General features: G+C 53.7%; 2 protein-coding genes across 2 annotated transcripts in view; both read right to left on the bottom strand.

Annotated features, from left to right (window-relative positions):
- Positions 1-6808, bottom strand: part of Ghrhr (growth hormone releasing hormone receptor) — a 40343-nt gene extending 33535 nt beyond the window's left edge. Inside the window, exon 1 of the mRNA XM_076566097.1 lies at positions 6660-6808. Within this exon, the coding sequence (XP_076422212.1) occupies positions 6660-6808 (149 nt within the window). The remainder of the gene's footprint in view (positions 1-6659) is intronic.
- Positions 6022-18651, bottom strand: Aqp1 (aquaporin 1 (Colton blood group)). Its single transcript, XM_006986911.4, has 4 exons — positions 17966-18651; positions 9054-9218; positions 8691-8771; positions 6022-7929 (listed from the first exon to the last, which is right to left on the bottom strand). Exons 1-4 carry the CDS (start codon positions 18593-18595, stop codon positions 7750-7752), a joined length of 1056 nt encoding a protein of 351 aa, XP_006986973.2. The 5' UTR covers positions 18596-18651; the 3' UTR covers positions 6022-7749.
- Positions 18652-20517: the final 1866 nt, after the last annotated feature.

The following is a 20517-nucleotide window of genomic DNA, read 5'->3' as shown; positions in this document are numbered from 1 at the left end:
GCAGACAGAAGAAAATGGAAAATCACCATGGCTGAAATCCCCAAGTCGGCTCAATTCCTTTCAGATCTAACATTCTAGAATATTTTTTCCTGCCAAAGATCTTGCCAAGGGTAACCTAGGGTGGCTTCCCACTCAAACAGAAAGATGGCAAGGAACGGGAGCAGGGGCTCTCAGAATCTTCTGGAAGCAAAGCCCCGGCCCCTCTAAGAGTTTCCGGTCTGGTGTCTCTGGTCCCTGAGTTTCTGGTCTGGTATCTCCGGGCCCCACATTCCTGGAGGCAGATGCGCTGCCCCTCCCAGCTCAGGAGGTCCCTGGCAGCTGTGCAGTTCTTGGAGTCCGTCTCGCGTGGTCAGTGCTCTGGCCCATCAGCCACAGTCCAGGTGAATCAGTGATCCCGGAAACTTCACGAACGGTTGAGCAGTCAATTCATCTCAGGGCCTAGAAATCCCCAGGAGGGGCAGAGAAGCTTCTTTGAGTCTGCAGCCTAACAGAAATCTCGATGGTGCAGCGAGAGGCAGGAGGCAAAAGGATCAGGTGCCAGGGGAGCCTGGAAGTTCCTGCCCATCCATCCCTCCATCACTGAGGTCCCAAGGTGCAGGTGAACATTCAGGATGCAGGAAAACACATCTTGGATGCTGACTCCAAGGTAGTGTGCATGTCAGGCCCCTGCTCATGCCAAGTCACCTGTGGGACCTGCCTCCCAAACCTGGTTTGGGTGAGACACAGGACTAGCAGCTCTGTCTAAGCTGAATGTCTTCAGTATAGATGGGCAGCTGAGGAAACAGGCTGAATAAAGACACCGGTTACCAATATTCTTAGCGAAATTTGAATTTAGTATCTATTTCTCAGTGAAACAAAATTATCCCGTGGAGAGGAGCACAGTGGCATTGTATGGTATCAATGAAGGGAAGAGATGAGTTCAGACAACACATCTACAGAGCAGATGGCTAGGGACACTGATGTCACCTGACCTGGCAAAGCCACCCAGGGGCTCTCTTCGCTTGTTATGCACATAACTCTGAGTGCCTCTGCTCAGAAGTGAGGCCTACCCTGTGGCTGCCCTCATGTTGTTCAAAACTCAAGTGAAAGAAAGGTATCCTTGGAGTTCAAATACGTGACCAGAAAGGTATGCGGTGGGCATGGCATATTTGGGCAAATGGAGTCCTCCAGTGGATTCCATAGTTAGCTCTGACTCAGTGTAGGCCTTCCACGAGTGGGCCTGGCAGCTCTCTACAATGAACTGAACACACACACACACACACACACACACACACACACACACACACCACAATGACACCTGAGATATAACAGTTCAAAGGCATGGATGCCCGCCCCATCAATTTTAAACTTAATTTGAATGCATCTTACTGATTTCTTTGGTTTCATTTTTTTATTTGATTTGCATTAACAAACAGTAAGTTTAAAAAAAAATAGTGACGTTCACGTTAATAAGGTGTCAGGATACACCGGCCTCTTCCAGAACATCAGAGACTGCAATCAATGGTGGGCTCCGGTCCTTGGAGGATGTGTCTCTCTTTAACTAACGCTTTGGGTTTTCATTTCCCCCCCATCTTTGGATTAGACTACTTTGCAGAGTGTCTCTTCCCTTGCCTATGACGTCATAACTGCAGACAGATTATGAGCTTGTCGCTTACTTTGCAGCTTACTTTCAAACACGTGCCAGTCCCCCTATGACCCAAGCTGAGCTAGTTAAACGCAAACAGCAGGATGGAGGTGGGCAAACCAAACGGCACCCGTGGATAGAGCAACTACTGGCAGAAGATATTTCTGCGGCCTCTGTTTATGTGGTAGACTTGGTCCTGGGTTAGGCTGCAAATCCCCAGAGACCTGAGGCTTGAGCTGGCCTTCCTCAGGACAGTCAACTACAAGGAAGGGTCTATAGAAGGACGAATTAAAACAGGGTGTGATCAATGAAAGTTATTCCCACTGGCCAACACAAGTGCATGTGTGCACATACTTTGGCCTTTAACCTTTACTGCATGGACAACTCTGAATTAAATGCGCTCTCCCAGTTGAAAGAATTACAATATTTTTAAAACAGACATGGAAACTAGGAATGTAGCTCAGTTGGTAGGGTACTTGCCTAGCATTCCTGAGGCCCTGGATTCTGCCTCCAGCATTGCATAAAATAGACTTGATGGAACAGCACTTAGGTAGAAGCTGGAGGATCAGAAGTTTAAGTTCATCCTTAGCTCCATAGAGACTTCAAGGCCAACCTGGAGACCTTATCTAAATAAACAAACACCCCAAATCAACAAAACCAAGTGTAGCCCAGTTGCCCTGGAGCTGCAGAGCAGTGGAACCCTCTCCCTGTGCCCAATCAGTGAGCTCCAAGAAGAGTAATGGGACAGGCTCCACGTGTAGTCAAAGTAGTTTGCCAGCGTGAAGGGGAATCACCAGCGCAGGTAATTTCTTGAAATTGCTGGATAGATACCCTCCGTCACAGGCCCCGCTGAACATCGGTCCCAAAGTACAGATGGGGACTGATGGTCCCATGGGTCTGGTAAAGATGGCCCTGTAAGAAAGGACTTCGCCTCCCTTCCCTTTGGCACTAAGAATGGTAAACACCAGCACCTTTGGTCCTTGGCCTCCCAAGAATGGCCTCACCCAGCCCCCTTTGCTAGGCAGCGAATTCCAATCATCGTCTTCATTGTATTCTAAACCTAAAGAAAACAAGGCATCATGCCCAGCAGCTCGTCCATAAAACATTAATCACTGTCCCCTCCTTGAGAAGCCTCTGACCAACGAAGGTATGCTCTACAGGAGCCATGGAAAAATCCTAATGGCCCCACACATGGCCTGGCCACAGAGAGGGTGGGGGCCTGGCACCAGTTCCTCCAGTGCTTTTCCAGCTGGGCTTCTAGCTTGGGCTCCAAGGATGCTGAGGACCAGCCTGGGAGCTCCAAAGAAAAAGAACCCTCCAGACATCTACGAAATTTCCCAAAGGTACTGTGGACCTTAGGGTCAAGTGGCAAGTGGGTGCCTTAAACCACCACATTTTCCACCGGAGCTTTGAGCCCATAGGTAACAGTGCTGGGACCAAGGTCAGTATCATACGTCGCATTAACCGGCGGGTGATCTAGCCCAGGGTACCTGCATATGCCCATCCTCTTACAGACCTCGCCAGCACCCACACCACAGAATCCCTCCGATTCTGATGGAGAAATTGAGCTGCTGAAGGAAGAAATATGGAGCTGGGGAGATGGCGTAGTGGGTGAAAGCACTCGCCATACACGGCATGAGAACTTGAGTTCAGATGCTCAGAATCCACACACAAAGCAATTTAAAAATTAAAAAAAATGAATGTAGTAATATCTGTAAACCCAGCATGTCCCTACAGGAAGATGGAAGCAGAGACAGGACAATCTCCAGATGTGTCACAGCCAGTTAGCCTGGTACAAAGAGACTCTGCCTCAAACAAGGCGGAAAGGCAAGTACTGATACCTGAAGGCTGTCTTTGGACCTTCACAAAAATGCTGTGGCTACCCACACACACACACACATACATTCACACCTCTCTCTCTCTCTCTCTCTCTCTCTCTCTCTCTCTCTCTCTCTCATACACACACACACACACACACACACACACACACACACACACACACACACACACATCTGTAAAGATTCCTGACTTCTACATCTTTAGAAACAAAAGACAAAAGAGGATTCACCCAACACTGATCCAACCTCCTGCTGACAGGACCCTGAATACAGGACCCTGGCTGGTGCTCCCTGTAAAGGGGTTTGGAAAAGCTTCTAAACTGTACCAGGTCTGATCAGGGGCCTCCGGTGGGGTGTGACAATTGTAGTGTTTCAGCATTTTGCTCTTGTGAGTTTAATGGAAAGACAAATATTCTAGGATTCGGTGGCTGCTAGAACACATCCTGCTTCCTTGTAGGCCAGGTGCAGACGGCATGAATCATCCTCAGATTAATGCTGTGGATAGTTTTGACAGGGGTGGGTGACCTGTAGTCTAATCTCAGCAAGGACACAATCTAGAGGTCAGTGACAGGTGCCCCCACCAAGCCACCTCACGTGCTAGTCACCAGACTATTCAGGAGCCTGGGGACAAAGGTTGAGTCCTGGAGGCTTTCAGGAAATGTGCTGCCTGTGTTAAAATCTGATGAACAAAACAGACAAGGGCCTCTGCTTACTCAAGAAGTCCCATCCCATCCCAGTTATTTCCCAAACCCACTCGTCTGTGCTGGGCCAAGTAGAACATGAGCAGAACAAAGTCTGCAGACCCCAGGGAGAGGGATACCTGGAGCACCAATCCCATGGGATACAGGAAAATTCTGAGACAGCCTGACCCCAAAGTTATTCCACCCAAACCTACTGGGTATTAAAGATCTGTCTTGGTGCATTATTATCCTTCATGGTGCAGCATTGGCCTTCTCCTGTTCATATACTCTATGAGCAAGTTGATCATATTCCCTTCCATTCAGGAATAGGTACAGTTTCCTGGTGTTACCTTAAGCCATCACCACATGAGTCTATCTAGAAAGAGCAGGCTTTTCAGAGTGTTGGGGGCTCCAGGGCCAGCCCTTTTCCCTCTGCCTCCTCACTACCCTGTAGGAGTGGATGCAGCTGCAGCTCATCCTGGCTTCTCTGCTGGCCCAGAGCTAATTCTACAAAGCATCACAACAAAACAGGTGAGCATCACATGATGGAGACAGCCAATTGTTGAAGCCAGGCAGAGCAGGTTCAAATCTCAATCATACTACCTTCCTGTTGTGTAGCCTTGAGCAAAAGATTTCAGGAGCCTAAGCAACCTCTGTAAATGCATATATCTCTATCTTCTAAAATTGTAAGTCACAACAGGGTCCCTGATGTCTCGTAGGTACTCCAGAAACCCCAGTTTGGCTCTTGGATTCTAGAATTAGCAACATATAGAAGTCATATAAGAAAGTGTGGAATGGAGCTGAGGTGGGAGTGGCTGAGCAGGATTTAAGTGACTGGAGTTCATAGTGGCTGGAGACTGAGGGGACCTGAGATCTGAGAGATGGAACAAGGAGGAGGCGGGCTAAAGGGGACTGTGAGAGATCACCTTGGCATACACTCACAGGTGAGGCTTTGGGCTAGCCTCTACAATGTTCCTGTAGTCTGGCAGCCACTCTCTCATTCCAGCAGCACAATACCTCACCAGGAAGAAGCCAGGGGAGTTTGGATGGGCCGAGGCAGCTCCAGGTTCCTTGCACACTGCAGTAAGAAGCACTGTTCGCACAACACTAAGCCCTCTTCGGCGTCACCGCTTACGTCGCCAGGAAACGTGATGGAGTACAGAGCCCTTCCCCTGCATCCTTCCCTTCCTGGCCTGCACTCCCCGTGACACTCGTGCTTGTGGTCTGGAGAGCATCCCTTGAGGATGGGAGTTCTCGTCTCCTAGAGCCAGCCTCTGTGGAAGGAGCAGGCTTGCCCATAGCCTGGTTCACAGTTTCCCTCAAGTGTGTTATGTGCCTCACAAGGAATCAGTGTCAGGAACGTTTGCCCAAATCTCAGTATACCACAGCACAAGAGTCATTTTCTCTGACGAGTCTACCCCCAAAAAAGCTCTCCTGGGGGTCCCAAGACACAAGTATAGGCAGAGCTTCTAGAGGGATCTGAGGGAGGGTAGAGGCCTGGCAGAGCTGTGCGTCCTCCAACTCTGCCCTGAGAACAGAGGGGTGAACAGGGGTATGACCTTGACCCTGCTTCCCCTAACTCTTCCATCCTCCAGAACCCAAAATGGCTCCTATCACTCTGTTTAAACTGGTCCCAAATTTTCCTCCACTTCCCCATAGTTGTCCCAAGATCTTCACCTCCTCAGAAGTCTCCCTGTTAAGAGCAAGACCCTGTGCCGTCCAGGACCTGTGGTGTAGCTGTACCCATCCCCTTAGGACACAAGAGCATCTGCCTTCTTCCCAGACTGGGTGGCATAACAGTGAGACTAATCCCCTGTGGACCAGGGTTCCTTTGTGGGGATGCAACACCAGCAAAGCAAAAACCACAGGAAGCCCAGAAGACCTTACAAGTCATTGTCCTTTATTTTCTTGCCATAAGATGAAATTTCAATTGCAAAGAAACATACACAGAGCAGACAGATGCAGGGTCCTTGATCATAGTGGCCAGAACCAGGTGGGATGGGTCTGCCCCGCCCCCTCCAGCATATCCCTCACCTCCACCCCGGGCCCTGAGCCATTACCCAGGCAGAAACTGAGAAATTGGAGGTGAGAGGAGTCCACTTTATTGACCAGGGAGTGAGCAGACATGGCCTTGGCTGCTAAGATTGACCCAATATGATTTAGTTGGGCACATGGGTCCTCAGTGTCCTTATCTGTTAAGTGGGCTACAGTGCCTGCTAGGGAATGGAGCGGAGTGTGCAGCCACAGGCCTCCTGACTGTCCTGTTGCTCCTGAGCACCTGAAGAATGTATCTCTCAGTTTATGTTCACAACATGGTTAAGGGCACAGTAGTGGAGCCGCTCCGGCCTGATGGGATTGAATGGACCAACTTGAGAGCTGAATCCAAGATGCCAAGCCCTGAACTGACTCTACTCTGAGCTGTCCTTGGGCTGCCGCAGAAGCTGCATCACCGGGTCAATAAAGGAAGACGATGCCTAGGGTCACACATATGCCTGTTCAGGTTGCCCAGCCTCTGACCAAAGGCAGCTGGCCAGGAGCTCATAAGCTAGGGCAGCAGTGGCCTCCTCCATCATGATGTGAACTAGGGGCACCCAAGCCCCCTGCTTGCCCAGCATGGGCATCCGTCCCCGGACTGCTCCACACCCGCTGCTTCCCTCCTTAGACATGGTGCTGTGGCTAGTTCAATGCTCTTTAACAAGCCCACTCCCCAAACCGACACTCCAAGGGGGACTGGAGAACTGAAATAAACTACCCAGTCAGTGCCATGCTAGATGGGCAGACCAAGTAGAGCTAGATATTAGAGTGTGAGCTCATCCTCCACGACAAGACAGCCTTCATTCTGCCGCAGCAAGCCTACCTAAGGGAAGCCTCTCTGGGTGACAGGCACTTCCAACATCTGAGCTACGTCTCTGCTTCCTAGTTCATCCACGTGTGCTTGTGGGCTGTGGATGTTGGGCAAGAGCTCGGGCCAGGTGGACAAAGCAGTGCTGTAGTCTGCTCCTTCTAGAACCTGTGGCGTGTCCACACTTATGTCCATAGTTCTCCCTTCCTTGCCGCTTTCCAGATGTGGTCACTGAGGCCCCAGGAGAGGGACAATTTCAAGGTCCTATAGTGAGTCTAAGGGGAAGGGTCTTGGAGGTAAGTCAGACCAAAGGCAGAAGTTAGGGGACCTCCTCTCCCTCAAAGTGCCTTTGGGGACAGAAGGCCTCCTCAAGGAAGGCCATGATCAAAGGCACGAAGCAACAATGGCAGAATCCCAGGCACCTAAGGCGGGTGACGTGCTGGGCAACTTTGGGATGAGGGGGACTTCCTAGCACACTCTGAGGGGACAACTAGCAGGGTGGGTCCCTCCCTTTCCCTCCTCCATGATGTCAGTGGAATGAGGTGCTGAGTTGATAAATCTTGGTCCCCAGGAAGCTCTGAGACCAGGAGACAGAAAGAAAGACAGTGATAATGCTGCCCCAGATAAGGCAGGACCACTCAGGTCAGGCAGGTCTTGGGGAGTCTTTGGTCAGCCTGTCAGAGTGTCTACAATATGATTTCAGCCCTCCCCTCCCTCCGCCCATCCCTGCCCCACCCCCATATGGATGCCTAGGCCAAGCCTCCTCTATTTGGGCTTCATCTCCACCCTGGAGTTGAGGTCATCAGCATCCAGGTCGTACTCCTCCACCTGGCCACTGGTCCACACCTTCATGCGGTCTGTGAGGTCGCTGCTGCGTGGGGCCAGGATGAAGTCATAGATCAGCACTGCCAGGGCACCCCCAATGAATGGCCCCACCCAGAAAATCTAGGAAAGAAGAAGCATGGGAGTTTAGAGGACAGCCGGTCATACCACCCCTTCTCCCCTTGGGGATCTCCCCAATCTGTCTTAAGTCAGAAGTAGATAGACCAGGCCCCTTCTTTCTAATCCCAGTGCCCCTCAGAGTGGGCCCAGACTAGGGTGTGTAGTAGGGACATGTCCTGGCCTCTGAACCCAACTCAGGCATCTCTGTAGCAGCCTATTCCTGAGGATGGCTCCTCCTCTCTTCCCCCAGCCTTGGAAGGTCCCCAGAGATGGGCTCGTCTAATAGAAGGCTGGCCAGGAGCACACAGACCAACAGTAATTAGAGCTAAAGCCTACGCAGCCCATGCAGCGCTTCCTCTGCTCAGAGCTCTGCTTGCAGACATGTCCTCTCCTGATTCTACAAACCCCGGGAGAGCCAACTCTCCTAAGCCCACTTCATTCACAGCCCGGGAAACCAAGGCACGAAGCCTGTCTGGGGTTGCTAAATCCAAAGGTGGCAGAGCCAAGAGTCCAACCCCACTCTCCACTACATTGTTAGGATAACAGGAAAGGACAGTGGCCAGGGCAGTAGGCCCGAGCTGCCAGAGTGGAGACTAGACACCGATCTTTATATGATGCAAACCCCCTCCTTCATCTCGGGCTTTGGTTCCTTTATTTCCTCCGCCCTATGTGAATCTCCCAGAATCTCTATGAGAGGAAACTGTGCCTCGAGGGTGGGGTAGAACTTGCTTCCACCACGAGCCTGGCGGCCCATGGTGACTTACCCAGTGGTTTGAAAAGTTGCGGGTAAGCACAGCAGAGCCGAACGACCGAGCAGGGTTGATGCCACAGCCAGTGTAGTCGATCTGGAAGGGGAGCATGTCAAGAACAGGAATGCAAAGAAAGTGACAGGGAGGGGAGGGAGAGAGGGAGAGCAGGGGAGGGGAAAGTCAACCCCAGAGGAGAAAGGGCCATGGACCAGAGGTCCTTGTGTCCTTTTCCTGGCACCCAGGGTGGGTCTGCTCCCCCTCACCCCGTGGTGGAAGTTCTATCCAGAGTACCACAGATACCACACTAGCCCTACTCACCAGTTCCTGACACGGCCCTCACCCCGGCCATGGCCCCAACCCTGGAATTCCCCTACTTACCGCCAGCAGGTGTCCCAGAGCCACAGAGAAGCCGATGGCAAGGGGGGCTGAGCCGCCTAAGTCCCGGCGCCTCCGGTCAGTGGTGGCCAGCACGCACAGCACCAGCTGCAGAGTGCCAATGATCTCGATGCCCAGACCCTGGCCGGAGTTTACTCCTGGCGCCAGCTGCAAGGGAGAGAAGCAAGAAGGCCCCGTGAGCCGGGCAGCTGGCACCAACAGACATGCTTCAACCCCTTCCTAGCTTATTACTCACCTTCTCACTGTGTGACCCCGGAGGGCACCAGACATATGAGGCAGGTAACCCAAACCACCCCTTGTCCCCTCCGACACCTGACGATCCTCTAGCTTGATTCCTAGTCCTGTCTAGACCCTGCCTCACTCTGGCCAGAGGCCCAGGGTGAAGCAGGGCCTCCTTGTTGGCTGCATGGAGTGCTCAGTGGTGAGCCTCAGGCACGGGAGGGGATCAAGGACACCCAGAGAAGAGAATCACGGGTAGGAGGACCCAAGAGGAGCTACTGCTGCATCCTTTCAAGTCCAAAGCTTTTCCTGTCTCCACCTCCTTCCCCCTCTGCATTCCCTCTCTTTCCTCTTTTCTTTCCTGGCTCCAGCCCTGCCTCCCCTCTCTTTGGCTTACATGGGCCCCACCACTGTAGTCCGGCTACCCCTGTGCCCAAGCCACTTTTGGAAACATGACTCATGGAAAAAGAAGGGAATGAGAGCTGCCGCGCAGTCACGGAGCCCCAGCATCCCTGCAGCGGCAGGGAGGAGACCCCCCCTCCCAGGGGATCCACACAGCTGCTGCAGGTCAGGGGCTGGGGCCAAGTGTACCCCACCGGGGAGCTGGGCCATGCTGGTGAAGGTGCCGGGGTAGGACCCCCTTTCCGTCTGTCTCCCATGAGGGACAGCTGAGCCCCAACAAGCTGACTCTAAAGACTCGTTCCCAGCTGAGTGGTGCTATCTCCAAGGCAACCAGGCATTCTGCAGGGCCCTAGGTGGGAGGCACACCTCCACTTCTTCAGGGGTTTTCCCAGTTCGGCCCGGAGGCCCTCTCAGAAGAACAATTCTCTTCCCGCCTTTGTCCACAGTGCTGGCTCTCAGGGCATGACTCACATCCCCTCCGCAGCCTTGAAGCCCAGCTTTGGGCCCTTCCTGACCAAACCCAAAGCTGTATCCCCCATGCCCAGTAAGCTTTCTGGGTCAATGCCCAATTATCGTCCCACTACTAAGTCAGGCAACAGAGACAGAATCCCAGTGTTGAGGTTCTTACTCTTCTACTTGTTGGCACCATGAACATGGCTCTCTTACTGGGCCTCAGTTTCTCCATCTGCAAAATGGGTTCAAGGTCTCAGTTCTGTCTAGACTCTAGGCTCTAGAGCCTCCAGAAGACTCAAAGATCACAGGGCTGTCTCAGACATTTGGTGAAGGTGGTAAAAGCAGGAACTATCAGGAGGTGGAGATGGGAGGGAGGATGGCTGCCTCGGCTGGCAGAGGCTGCCTGCAGCTGGGAAGGCTTGATGCAGGAATGAGGCCAGGATGTCTAGCCCCACTTCCACCTAGAAGGCCGTGGCCTTCGTTTAAATTCATGGCTTCTCTCCCTCCATCTCCTCTGCTCTCTTGGGATGGCCTAATTGCTGGCTGGCAGGAGTCCTGAGATGAGCACTTCCTCACCAATTAAGGGAGCTGTCCCTAAGTCTCCTTCTCAGATCCAATCCCCACCCTGCTCTTCTCACAGAGGTATCCAGAGCTAGTTCGTCTCTTGCCCCGGTTCTTAGCCAGGGTTGAGTCCCAGCCTATACCCAAAGCACGACTTTCTGCACAAGGCAGAACAGGCAGTTCCAGGCCCAGAGGTCTGAGTCCTCAGGAAGCCTGGGAACTCCAGGAGGTGCCCACTCCTGACTGCCGAGAGCCATAAGGCTGGAAGCCTTTCCCTTCCAATGCCCACATCCACTACCACCCCCAGTAGTCGCCGGCTCCCCCCACCCACCTCACTTGCCTCGGCAGCTAATGACAGCTGCTCTCCCACTCCCTAATGCACTTGATCTGCTTACATCTGGGAAAACAGTAAGAGGGATAGACACGAAAAAGGCCTGCAGAAACTCTCTGTCCAGGAAAGAGCAGGTTAGAAAAGTCAAACCATAGCAATCGTGAACAGCCCATTACATTTCAAACAACTGCTTTGATAGCACCAATTACTGTCCTTTATCACTAGAAAGGACCCATGTCCATATGCAGGTGTAGACTTTTGCCTGGATTTCCACTGGTTCAAGTGAAAACTGCAACACCGAGTTCTGTGAATGCAAGTGTGAGTGGTCATGCAGCCCTTGTGAAGCATCCGAGACCTCCCAATCGCTGGGCCCAGGCGATCTCATGGCTTAAGTTCAGACACACCAGCTCAGAGCTTTCTATGGGACGTGGCTTCTTTCTCCTCCCACGTGGAATCACCTGAGCAGCTGAGCCTCACAGAGAAGAGGAGTCCACCTGCCACCTAGCTGGGTGTTTGTCCTTCCTGGCTTGGGAGCCTTCCCAGGTCTCTGCAAACCTCTGAGTGGTTTGTCCTGCTCATTGTGCAGGACAAAGGGGATTGAAAGTGCACATTTCCCAGAACTTCCAGCCTCCTTAAGGCAGCTGACTCCGACAAAGCTGTCGGAGTGAAGGGAGGGCCTATGCTTTTATTGTTTAGCTGGGAGATGATAGGCCAACCAATGGCCTTTGAGACTCACATGTGGAAGGCTGGAACATTCCCCTATGTTCAAGAAGGAGACAGCAAGGCCAGGACCCTCACCTCAGGATTTGTGTCACTCCAAGTTCATAGGCTAATATGCTGGCTACCAAGGGACCAGACTGTTCCCAGTTTGGAATGGGTTGCTGGCAGGAGGGGTGTGTGTGTGTGTGTGTCCCAGCCCAGGACTGACCTTTCCATGCCATGCTACCTGAACCCACCCTGCCACTTGGAGGCATGTCATCAGGACAACCAAGTCCCAGGCGCAGGGCCCTGACCACCCCCCCTGTGCCCCACCCACGAGGAGCAGCAGAGTCCAGAGCTAGGCCTGGCTGAGCCTCTGCTCTCAAGGAACAGCTCCAGAGACGTGGCTGTCTGCCCACCCCACTGTCTCCAGGACTCAGCACTGGCCCGCCAGGGAGCAGTGGGCCCCACCTTGTCACCTCGCAGACGGCATCAGCATGTGCCCAGAGCTCAGCGTACAGCTGCAAGGGTTTGTGGACCACCGTCGGCTGTGTCTACAGGGGGCCGTGTGTCTGGGGCACCTCTTGTTTCCTCTCTTTTGTTAGACCTTAGGTTTATTACAGGATAATTAAATGATCTAAGAACTATAAAAATATTAGACCTCCAGGCAGTAAAAACAAATGATTTAGACTAAAAGTAAATTATTAAAAAAAAAGTGGACAGCTACAAGAATCAGATCAACCTATTCCCAAAGTGAAAGTTTTTTTTTTTTTTTTTTAATAATCCACCCCCTTAGAAACTGATAGAATGAGGAGGCAGTCAAAAAGGCTAGTAACATAAACGGGCAAGAATTAAGCCACGTAACTAGCAACACCTCATTAAAGGAAAGTAGGGAAACCGGCACCTTGGGATTAGAGGCTAATCAGTCTTTTGATGTCCCCGAGGGAAATTTAAACAAGCTGATAGAGTCCTGGCCAAGTCCTCCCGGGCACATTCGCCGTGACTCAAGACACCACGTTGGGCACGCTCTGACGAGCGGGGGGCTCCGCGCAGCACAAAGTCCCAGATGGTTCCTGTGTGTTTGCACTGGTGTGTCTGATGGCGTGTCTGAATGCGTCACTGTGCCCTCCTCGTGCTTCACACCCTCAGGGGTGGTGCCACTACTAGCTGGAGAAGGGAGGGGAGTGGCGAAAGGGGGCGACCCCTCAAGGGAGAGAGTAGCTGGCCTCAAAGGCCCTTTATGTGCTCCCAGAACCGTTTTATCTTTCTGACAAGAAACAATACACAAAGCAATGGTTTCCAACTTCCTCTCCTCCTTTTCCTTACTGCAGGGCAGGGAGAGGAAGGGGCTCCCGCGAGGAGCCTCCCCCTCCTGGGCCCCCCAGATCCAAGCAGTGTTGAGAGCATGCTGTGTGCCCCATGTCATGTATGTGCATGGGTGTGTACATGTTCAAGCAGTACATGGGCATTTCGGAGGATTGGGAGGCAGATGGCTTGAAGGGAGCATGGTCCTGCCCTGACATTACCCATTGCACGGCCTTAATTGAGTCTCAGTTTTCCCAACAGCAGAATGGAGGTGTTGGCCAGTCTTCCTTCCTGCCTGAAATCAGGTAGTGGCCCTCTAGCCAGCACCCAGAAACCCGAGTACAAGTCTCCATTCTCAGCATGGCACAAAGCCTCTGTCACAGACCCTCTCGCCCACCTACACGGCACCTCCACACAGCCAGGCTCTCCCAGAGCGGCTGGCTTCCTTGTCAGGTGGGTCCAACCTATGTCTTTCTAGAGACAGGGGGCTCATCTGTTTAGAAGAAGCTGCTTCCTGAGTTCAAAACAAAACAAAATCTTGCTTATAACAGGGAGAAACCTCCTCTCTGGAGAGGCTTGATTGGGATTTCAGGCCCTTGGAGGGGCTGATCATGCCCGCCCACTGTCTTTGGTCTATGGGCTTTACAGTCTCAAGGATGCTCAGGAACATTAGCTGCTTGGGTGAGTAAGGACAGCCCCCTGCTCATCCCGCCTAGGTACCACCCCACTGTGATGGAGGAGCCCCTCTAGTCTCCAGGAAAAGGCCCAGACAGAGGAGTCCCTGATCACCATGGGGCCCCAAGGACATTTCCCAGCCCATATCTGCAGGAATGAGGTTCAAGTTTCAACTGTTCAAGTGTCCCGAGACCTACAGGTGCTTCTAAATGGTAGGGACTGGAGTTCCCAGGGAACTGCTGCCAGCAAGAACTTAGGGCTCTTCTGTCACCATAAATGATGTCCCAGACACGCTGGGTGTTGCAGGGAGGGTGGGTATTGTGACCTGCCTGAAAAGGCTTGGTGGGTTGCCGTTGAGGACACCCTGAGTGGGGCCCTAGAGAGAGTACAGCTGTGTAGGGGCTTTCCAGAGGAGCTGCTGAAGGCTTCTTGGGCTAGAGAGGGGATCACCAGGGCAGAGGGGCTGAGGCTGGGGTGGGGTGGGGTGGGGTGGGGTAGGAGCAGCTTTTCTCAGATGCCACCTGCATATTCCCTCTTGGAGTACCCTTTTTCAAATACTTGTCCCAGGTGGACCCTGGTTTGGGACAGGCGGTCCACACTTGCTGCGCTGCTCAGCGGATGCCGTGGAGAATCCGGCCTCAGAATTTTTGTGAGAAGGAATGTCTACTCTGCCACCAAGCTCCACCTCTACATGCTCTTCCCCCTGCCCTTTCTTTCTCTCCCAGGTTCTGGCTGGAAACAATAATTACAGGTCTCAGCTAAGCTGTTACACCCAGCCCCCAGCCTTGTCCCTGGCCACGCTGGACTGGGCCAGGGCATTGGAAAGACTTCTTTTCATAGCCCATTCCTAAGTCCTGGTGGAGGCAGCAGGGGCCTCAACTCTGGTAGACCTACAGGTAAGAGGGACCCTCTCTCCTCACTGCTGGGGAAGCTAACACCCAAGAAACTGGGAGAAGAGTGAGAATTTAGAACGAAGATATAGGCCATCTGGTATGGCAGGTGGAAGCATTTCCAAGCATTTGGGTCCTGAATCAATAGGACTAACCGATGACCCTGAAGAGAACAGGGCTGCCCTCTGCCTCAATCCCCAGGTAGATAGACTGCAAGGCTCTGGGAACACAGTTCCCTCCAGATGCACTCAGATACCAGCCCAAGTCCAGAGCTCCTACCGCCTTCAGAGTCCAGCCTCCTATTATGACCCCAGTCTGCCCAAACTCAATGACCGCCTCTAGTCCATGACCTCCCTCACCCTTTGCTTGAGATCTACCCAGAAGCCCCTTCTTGGTCCACATTTGGGTTCTTACAGGACTGCCTCCTTGCAGCTCTCCTGGCCCTCCCATCCTTCCAGTTCAAAAGTTCTCTGGCCCGCCCTGACACCTCTTATCTCACCTGCCTCCTGCCTGGTATCACAGGCAGCTGTGCTGCTTATCTGGCCTCAAGCCCACGAGCTGCCCAGTGTGGGGAGCCTGGCTGACCCAGCCTTGCCCTCAGCACCCAACGGCCCCAGTCATTTCTGCAGGATGAGGGCCAGAGAGGGGAAGAATGAAAACAGCCGGGATGCCAGGACTCTAAGGCCCCAGCATCCTCTACTTTCCGAAGCCAGCCACACCCTTTTACATCCTGTGCATGGTCCATAGGTGGGAATTAGGGTCATCTAAGCCCCATCAATTGCATGGGGCAACACAGGGTGCAGGTGGCTGACCCTGGGCAGGCAGCCTCAGGGCCTCCAACTAAGAGTGAAAAATTAGGCTCCAGCTCTTTAACCCAGAAGGGACGAATGGGCTTGTAGGAGGCCCGTGGTCTCTCAAGGGCGTTTCCTGAGCCCTGACTTAGTCAGGAGAGAGTTGTCCCCACCATGTCCCCGGGGGACACCCCCTGACTCACCCAACCACTTCCTGCCACTTTTCTCTCTATTTTCTTTGGAAATCTCCATGCCAACAACTCACCCCACCCAGGTTTTGGCGGCAGGGTGGGGGTAGGAGCCGAGGAGCCGTGAGAGCCGGGATGCAGAGGAAGAGACTGCCACCTGTTCCACTTACTGCTTGTCCCTCCTAAGGCACTGAGACCAACCCCAGCCCCTCCAGGTCCAGGAGCCAGTGCCTGAGGAGAGCCATTTGGCTGGGGGACAGACTGTGTCCTGCACGCCAAAAGTCGATGGTTTGGATGGAGAGCAGGAGCCCCACCACCATGTTGGTCCCCTCCGTATGGCACTGACGTTGGAGGTCCTTTTCGGCAAGCCCTTCTAGGGTAGCTCCAACCAACAATTTAAGTTGGTAGTATGAGCGTAGCAGAAATGTCACCAGAACCTAGGCCCCCTCTTGAACGTCAGGATGCTCGGCTCCGGGAAGACTCAGGGTTAACAACAAGCAGGACTTTAGGCTAGGGTGCCTGTCCCCAGGCTATCCCCACACGAGCCTGAAGCTCCTTCTCCTTCAGCTGTACCCTGCCTGACACAGGTACTCTGGCCACTCTGGAAAGTGGAGAGGGGCGCAGAAGCCGAAGTGGGGTGTAGCCAGACTCAGGTGCTGCCGAAGCAATCACATGCTGCCTCTGCCTTCGATGACATATTAGAGAATGCAAAGCCTTTGCCAGCGAGGGCAGAGGTCCTGCCTGTCACTTGACTTGGAGGGGACAAGAGCTGGGAGTCTCCACCACCTCCTTCCCACAGGGGCCCTTCATTGCTTCCATCCTGCCCAGCCCCCACCTCAGGGGGGAACTTGAGCCTTCTCAGAGGAATTCACGGAGGCACCTAGCCCTGCTCCGACTGGAGAGACTGAAGTCTGTAGGGACACTGCCTGTCTAATTCTGCTCCTTGTGCCTGCTGCAGCCAAGTTTTCTCCAGCTAAAGTCTAAACTCCAGCCACAGGGCTAATCTTCAATCTCCAGTTGAGCAGAGGTTGGCTTAAAAGCGCGATCCTGAGGTGTTACTATGACACAGAAGTGTTCATCCTTGCAGTGGAGCCACATCAGCTGCCCTCTGCACCAGACTTTAACCCCCCCCTCCCCGTCCATCTCCAGGACTTGAACCTCACCTCGGAAATGAAAGGAGTCCACTCAGCCATAGCCATCGGACTCACAGGAGCCCTGGACCACTCCCTTGCCCCTGTCCCCATGCACCTGCCCTGCCAGGGTCCAGTCAGCTTGGTTTCTCTGGGGCTGGCTCCTCTACTGTACCTTTAGTCTTTGCCTCTGGTGAGGGATTCCAGCCTATTCCCCTCTGAGACATCATCCATCCTTGTTCAGACACTCCCGCTAAACTGGTCCCCATTAAACCCAAGTGCACTCAGCCTGGGCACTGAGCTAAGAAGTTGGAAAGGGTCTGGGACCAGGCAGCCACCCGCAAGGCCAGCCACTGAGCAGTGTGGAGTAGCCCAGGGACAGTTATTTTGAACAGCTGCCACACAGCTGTCAGCATCTGCTTATCATTCAAGCCAGGAATGATGGGCACAAGTGGTTACACACTCTCAAATGCAGCATCCACTTGGAAATCGCTTACACAAGTTCGGGACCCATGTCAACACAGTCACACCTCCACTTCCACACACAACAAGCACACAGGGCACCATTCGGTGGCCAAGGACTGTGGAGCTGAACCCTTCTCCTGAACTGTTATCCAGAAAACTCTTCCAGCAACTCCAGAGAGTTTTGTTCCCTCAACTTTGACTATGGAGGGCAGAGGAACGACTAGGGGACTGTCTCCTGACTTTCTGGGAAAGTTGATTTGGGGACGTGAGTGCAGATTAGGGGCTGCCTAGAAGTCCAGGCAACTTCTTCACAAGGGTGTCCCGCTCAGATACTTGCAAAAGTCTCTGGAGAGAGTGGACTTGGGACAGTAGGCAGAGGTTGCCGAGGGCCCAGGGCTGCCAAGGAGGGAAGTGGCTTCCCAGGTAGGACAGAGGCGGGCCGAGAAGCTCTCCAGTGGAGGGGTGAAGAACTGCTGGCACACAGCTGGCTGTCCCCTCGGCTCATTCCTGGCGGTGGGTACTCTGCAGGGGACTTGGGTCCAACCATTACTGTCTAAGTCTTCCATGCCCACAGCACCGGGCAGCACACAGACCCTGTCACATAGCCCCTGGAGTTCCAGCCCCAGTGCTCGGCAGGACCCCAGCGACCCTCATCACTTCCTCTGTTCCTCAGGGTCCCCCCATTGCAGTAGGCAAAAGGAGCCATTGCCCTCTCTGTATCCTCCTATAGACCGACCCCCCCCACCCCCTGCACGCGCCCAAGCCTGAGACGACACCCCACTCACGTCGTTGCGGCCAAGTGAGTTCTCAATCAGGGAGGAGGTGATGCCCGAGAGGATGGCCGTGGCGACGATGGCCCCCACGCACTGGGCGATGATGTACATGACAGCCCGGAGGATGCTGATCTGACAGCTGAGCAGCAGCCCCAGTGTGACAGCCGGGTTGAGGTGAGCACCGCTGATGTGACCCACGCTTTGGGCCAGAGTGGCAATGCTCAGACCGAAGGCCAGCGACACCTTCACGTTGTCCTGGACATGTGTCTGGTTTGTCCCCAGTGGGTAGTTGAAGCCTAGGGCAGAGCCGATGCTGATGAAGACGAAGAGGGTCATGGCCAGGAACTCGGCCACCACGGCCCTCCAGAAGATCTTCTTCTTGAATTCGCTGGCCATGCTGGCAGGAGGCTCGACTTCACTGCTGGATGTGCCTGGTGCTCGACTCCCTCCAAGAGCTGAGCCACAGCCTGGGCTGGGCCTATTTATAGGGCTGGGTGGGGGGGGAGCACAAAGGGAGGAAGGCCTCTCCTTGCTCCCGGCCCGCCCCACGCCACACGGGCCTCCTCTCTGCGATGGATGCAGACAGGGCTCTGCTGTCTGCCTGCCAACTTTTTCCTTCCTCCTCTCCCCCTCCTGCCCCATCTTGCTCCCTCCACCCCGCCCTGCCCAGCCTGAGGAGGCAGGCAGGAGGCAGCCGTTGCTCTAATAGGCTTTGGGAAATTCTTCCAAGCTGGCCCTTCTCAGGGGGGGCCAGAGAAATCCAGGTGTCCCCGCCCAGCCTGCAAAGCTCAAGGGTGCCTGAGGGCAGAGCCAGACACTCTAGAGGGGGCGGGGAATAGGGGTTGACTGGACTCTCTCAGGATGGACGTTGCCCTCCCTGGAGGTGGCACCCGCACCCGCCTGCCTGTCCCATCCCGCTCTGAGCGGTTACTAATCTGAAGTCCTCAGGCCCAGGGATCTGAGAGCCAGTCTGGCCTCCAATATCCCGGCCTGGGCCAAGGGGCTGCTTGTCACTTTGGGGATGTCCCCCCACCACCCAGGCCTCAGTTGATGGGAATAGAGAAACTTTCTGGGAGCCACCTACCATTCTGCCCATACGGATAGGCCTAAGCCGGGCAAGACTGTTGGAAAGCTCCCCCAAATCCTCAAACTTAAAACAATTTGAATCAACGAGAAGGAGAGTGATGTTTAGTTAGTTAGTTATAGTTAGTTAGTTAGTTAGTTTGTCGTTTTCCTCTAATAGGCAATGGAGCTGGCAGGTCACTGGGGAGATAGGAGGAAAGGCAGCTGGACCTGAAAAGGGGAGAAAGGGACACACACACAGGCTGAGGCTAAGACCCAGACACAGAGAGACAGGATGACAGACGGGCAGAGGCGAGCTTTATCAGAGTGAGAGTGGAAAGCGAAAGAGGGTCTCCCAGCCAGACAGGGAGACAGCAGGAAGAGCTAAGGATGTAGCCCCCGGGGATAGAATACTTGTCTGGGCACCGGGTTCAAACCCCAGCAACACAGAAAACAAAAACAATACTTCAGAAACAGGAAGCGCACACACTGAGCAGAGGGGACATTTGGCTGAACCGGAGTCGAGATACAGAAACGAGGCAAGAGAGAGGCCAGAGGCACTTTCCAACAGCAGGAAGGGAGGAGGCCATGCTGCTGACCCAGCACCCACCCCGTCCCCTGTGCACCCCCAGAATCTGGAGTTAAGGACCAGAGAACTGGTCACTTACCTACTGTGTGAGTGTGCTGGAAAGTGAACCAGGCCCAGTAAGGGGGCCTTTCTCTGTGACCCCAGGGCAGGGCCTGAGATGATCAGGTTCCCCTCTCTTCCCACCTTAGATCTTTGGCTTCTTACCCATTAGAGGTGGGAAACCAAGGCCCACTGAGAGAGAAGAACATCTTTGAATCTGACATCTGTCAAGGTAGAGCAGGATGAATTCGTGGTCCAAGCACCTTCTATACAGGGTCCATCCTACAGAGGATGATACTGTCTCCTAAGGGCCACCTTATGTCCAGCTGCAGCCCTGGGGCTGGATGTGACCTGCAGGGATCCTGTGGTATGTTTGATGGGAGCAGGTGGCTGGTTGGGAATGCATTCACGACCATGCACCCAAATACTTACAAGGCCAAGAAGGAGGAGCTCTGAGCAGAACGGTGGTATAAAGGCTGCTTGGCCCCCTCTGCCCAGGCAGTCTTGGCATCTGGAGGTAATCAAAGGCTTGTTAACCCTCTAGAGAGGCAGCCAGAATGATGGACCACCTCCCCGAACCTCCACCACATCCTTTATTCTGAGAGGTTCCCTGTGGCCTGACAGTGGCATGGCCCCTCTAGGATCTGGTTCTTCAGTTCCAGGGGCCTCTAACCCAACGATCAGTCTGCAAGGCTGTGCAAGGCTCAGTCAGATCCAATGCAGTCTGGCTCAGGGACCCTGCCAGGAGGATTCTAGGAAAACAGTAGGAGAAGCACTTTCCAGAGCCTGGTGTGGCCAGGCAGCAGAACAGCACAACAGAACCAAGTTGTTCTTAGGCCCTTTGGGGCCTAAGTATGTCCCAAGAGGCTCTGGC

Source organism: Peromyscus maniculatus, chromosome 3, assembly GCF_049852395.1.
Source record: "Peromyscus maniculatus bairdii isolate BWxNUB_F1_BW_parent chromosome 3, HU_Pman_BW_mat_3.1, whole genome shotgun sequence".
Lineage (NCBI taxonomy): Eukaryota > Metazoa > Chordata > Mammalia > Rodentia > Cricetidae > Peromyscus > Peromyscus maniculatus.
Note: the sequence above shows the minus strand (reverse complement) of the source record. Positions and strands in the feature narration are given on the sequence as shown.

Bases quoted from the DNA above. Each gene is read 5' to 3' on its own strand.
- Aqp1 (XM_006986911.4), bottom strand. From the start codon at position 18,595: ATGGGGCAGGAGGGGGAGAGGAGGAAGGAAAAAGTTGGCAGGCAGACA. The intron at 9,219-17,965 runs GTGAGTGGGGTG...TCTCCCTTGCAG, and splicing joins ACTCACTTGGCCGCAACGAC to CTGGCGCCAGGAGTAAACTC. The intron at 7,930-8,690 runs GTAAGTCACCAT...CTTCTTTCCTAG, and splicing joins GCAACTTTTCAAACCACTGG to ATTTTCTGGGTGGGGCCATT.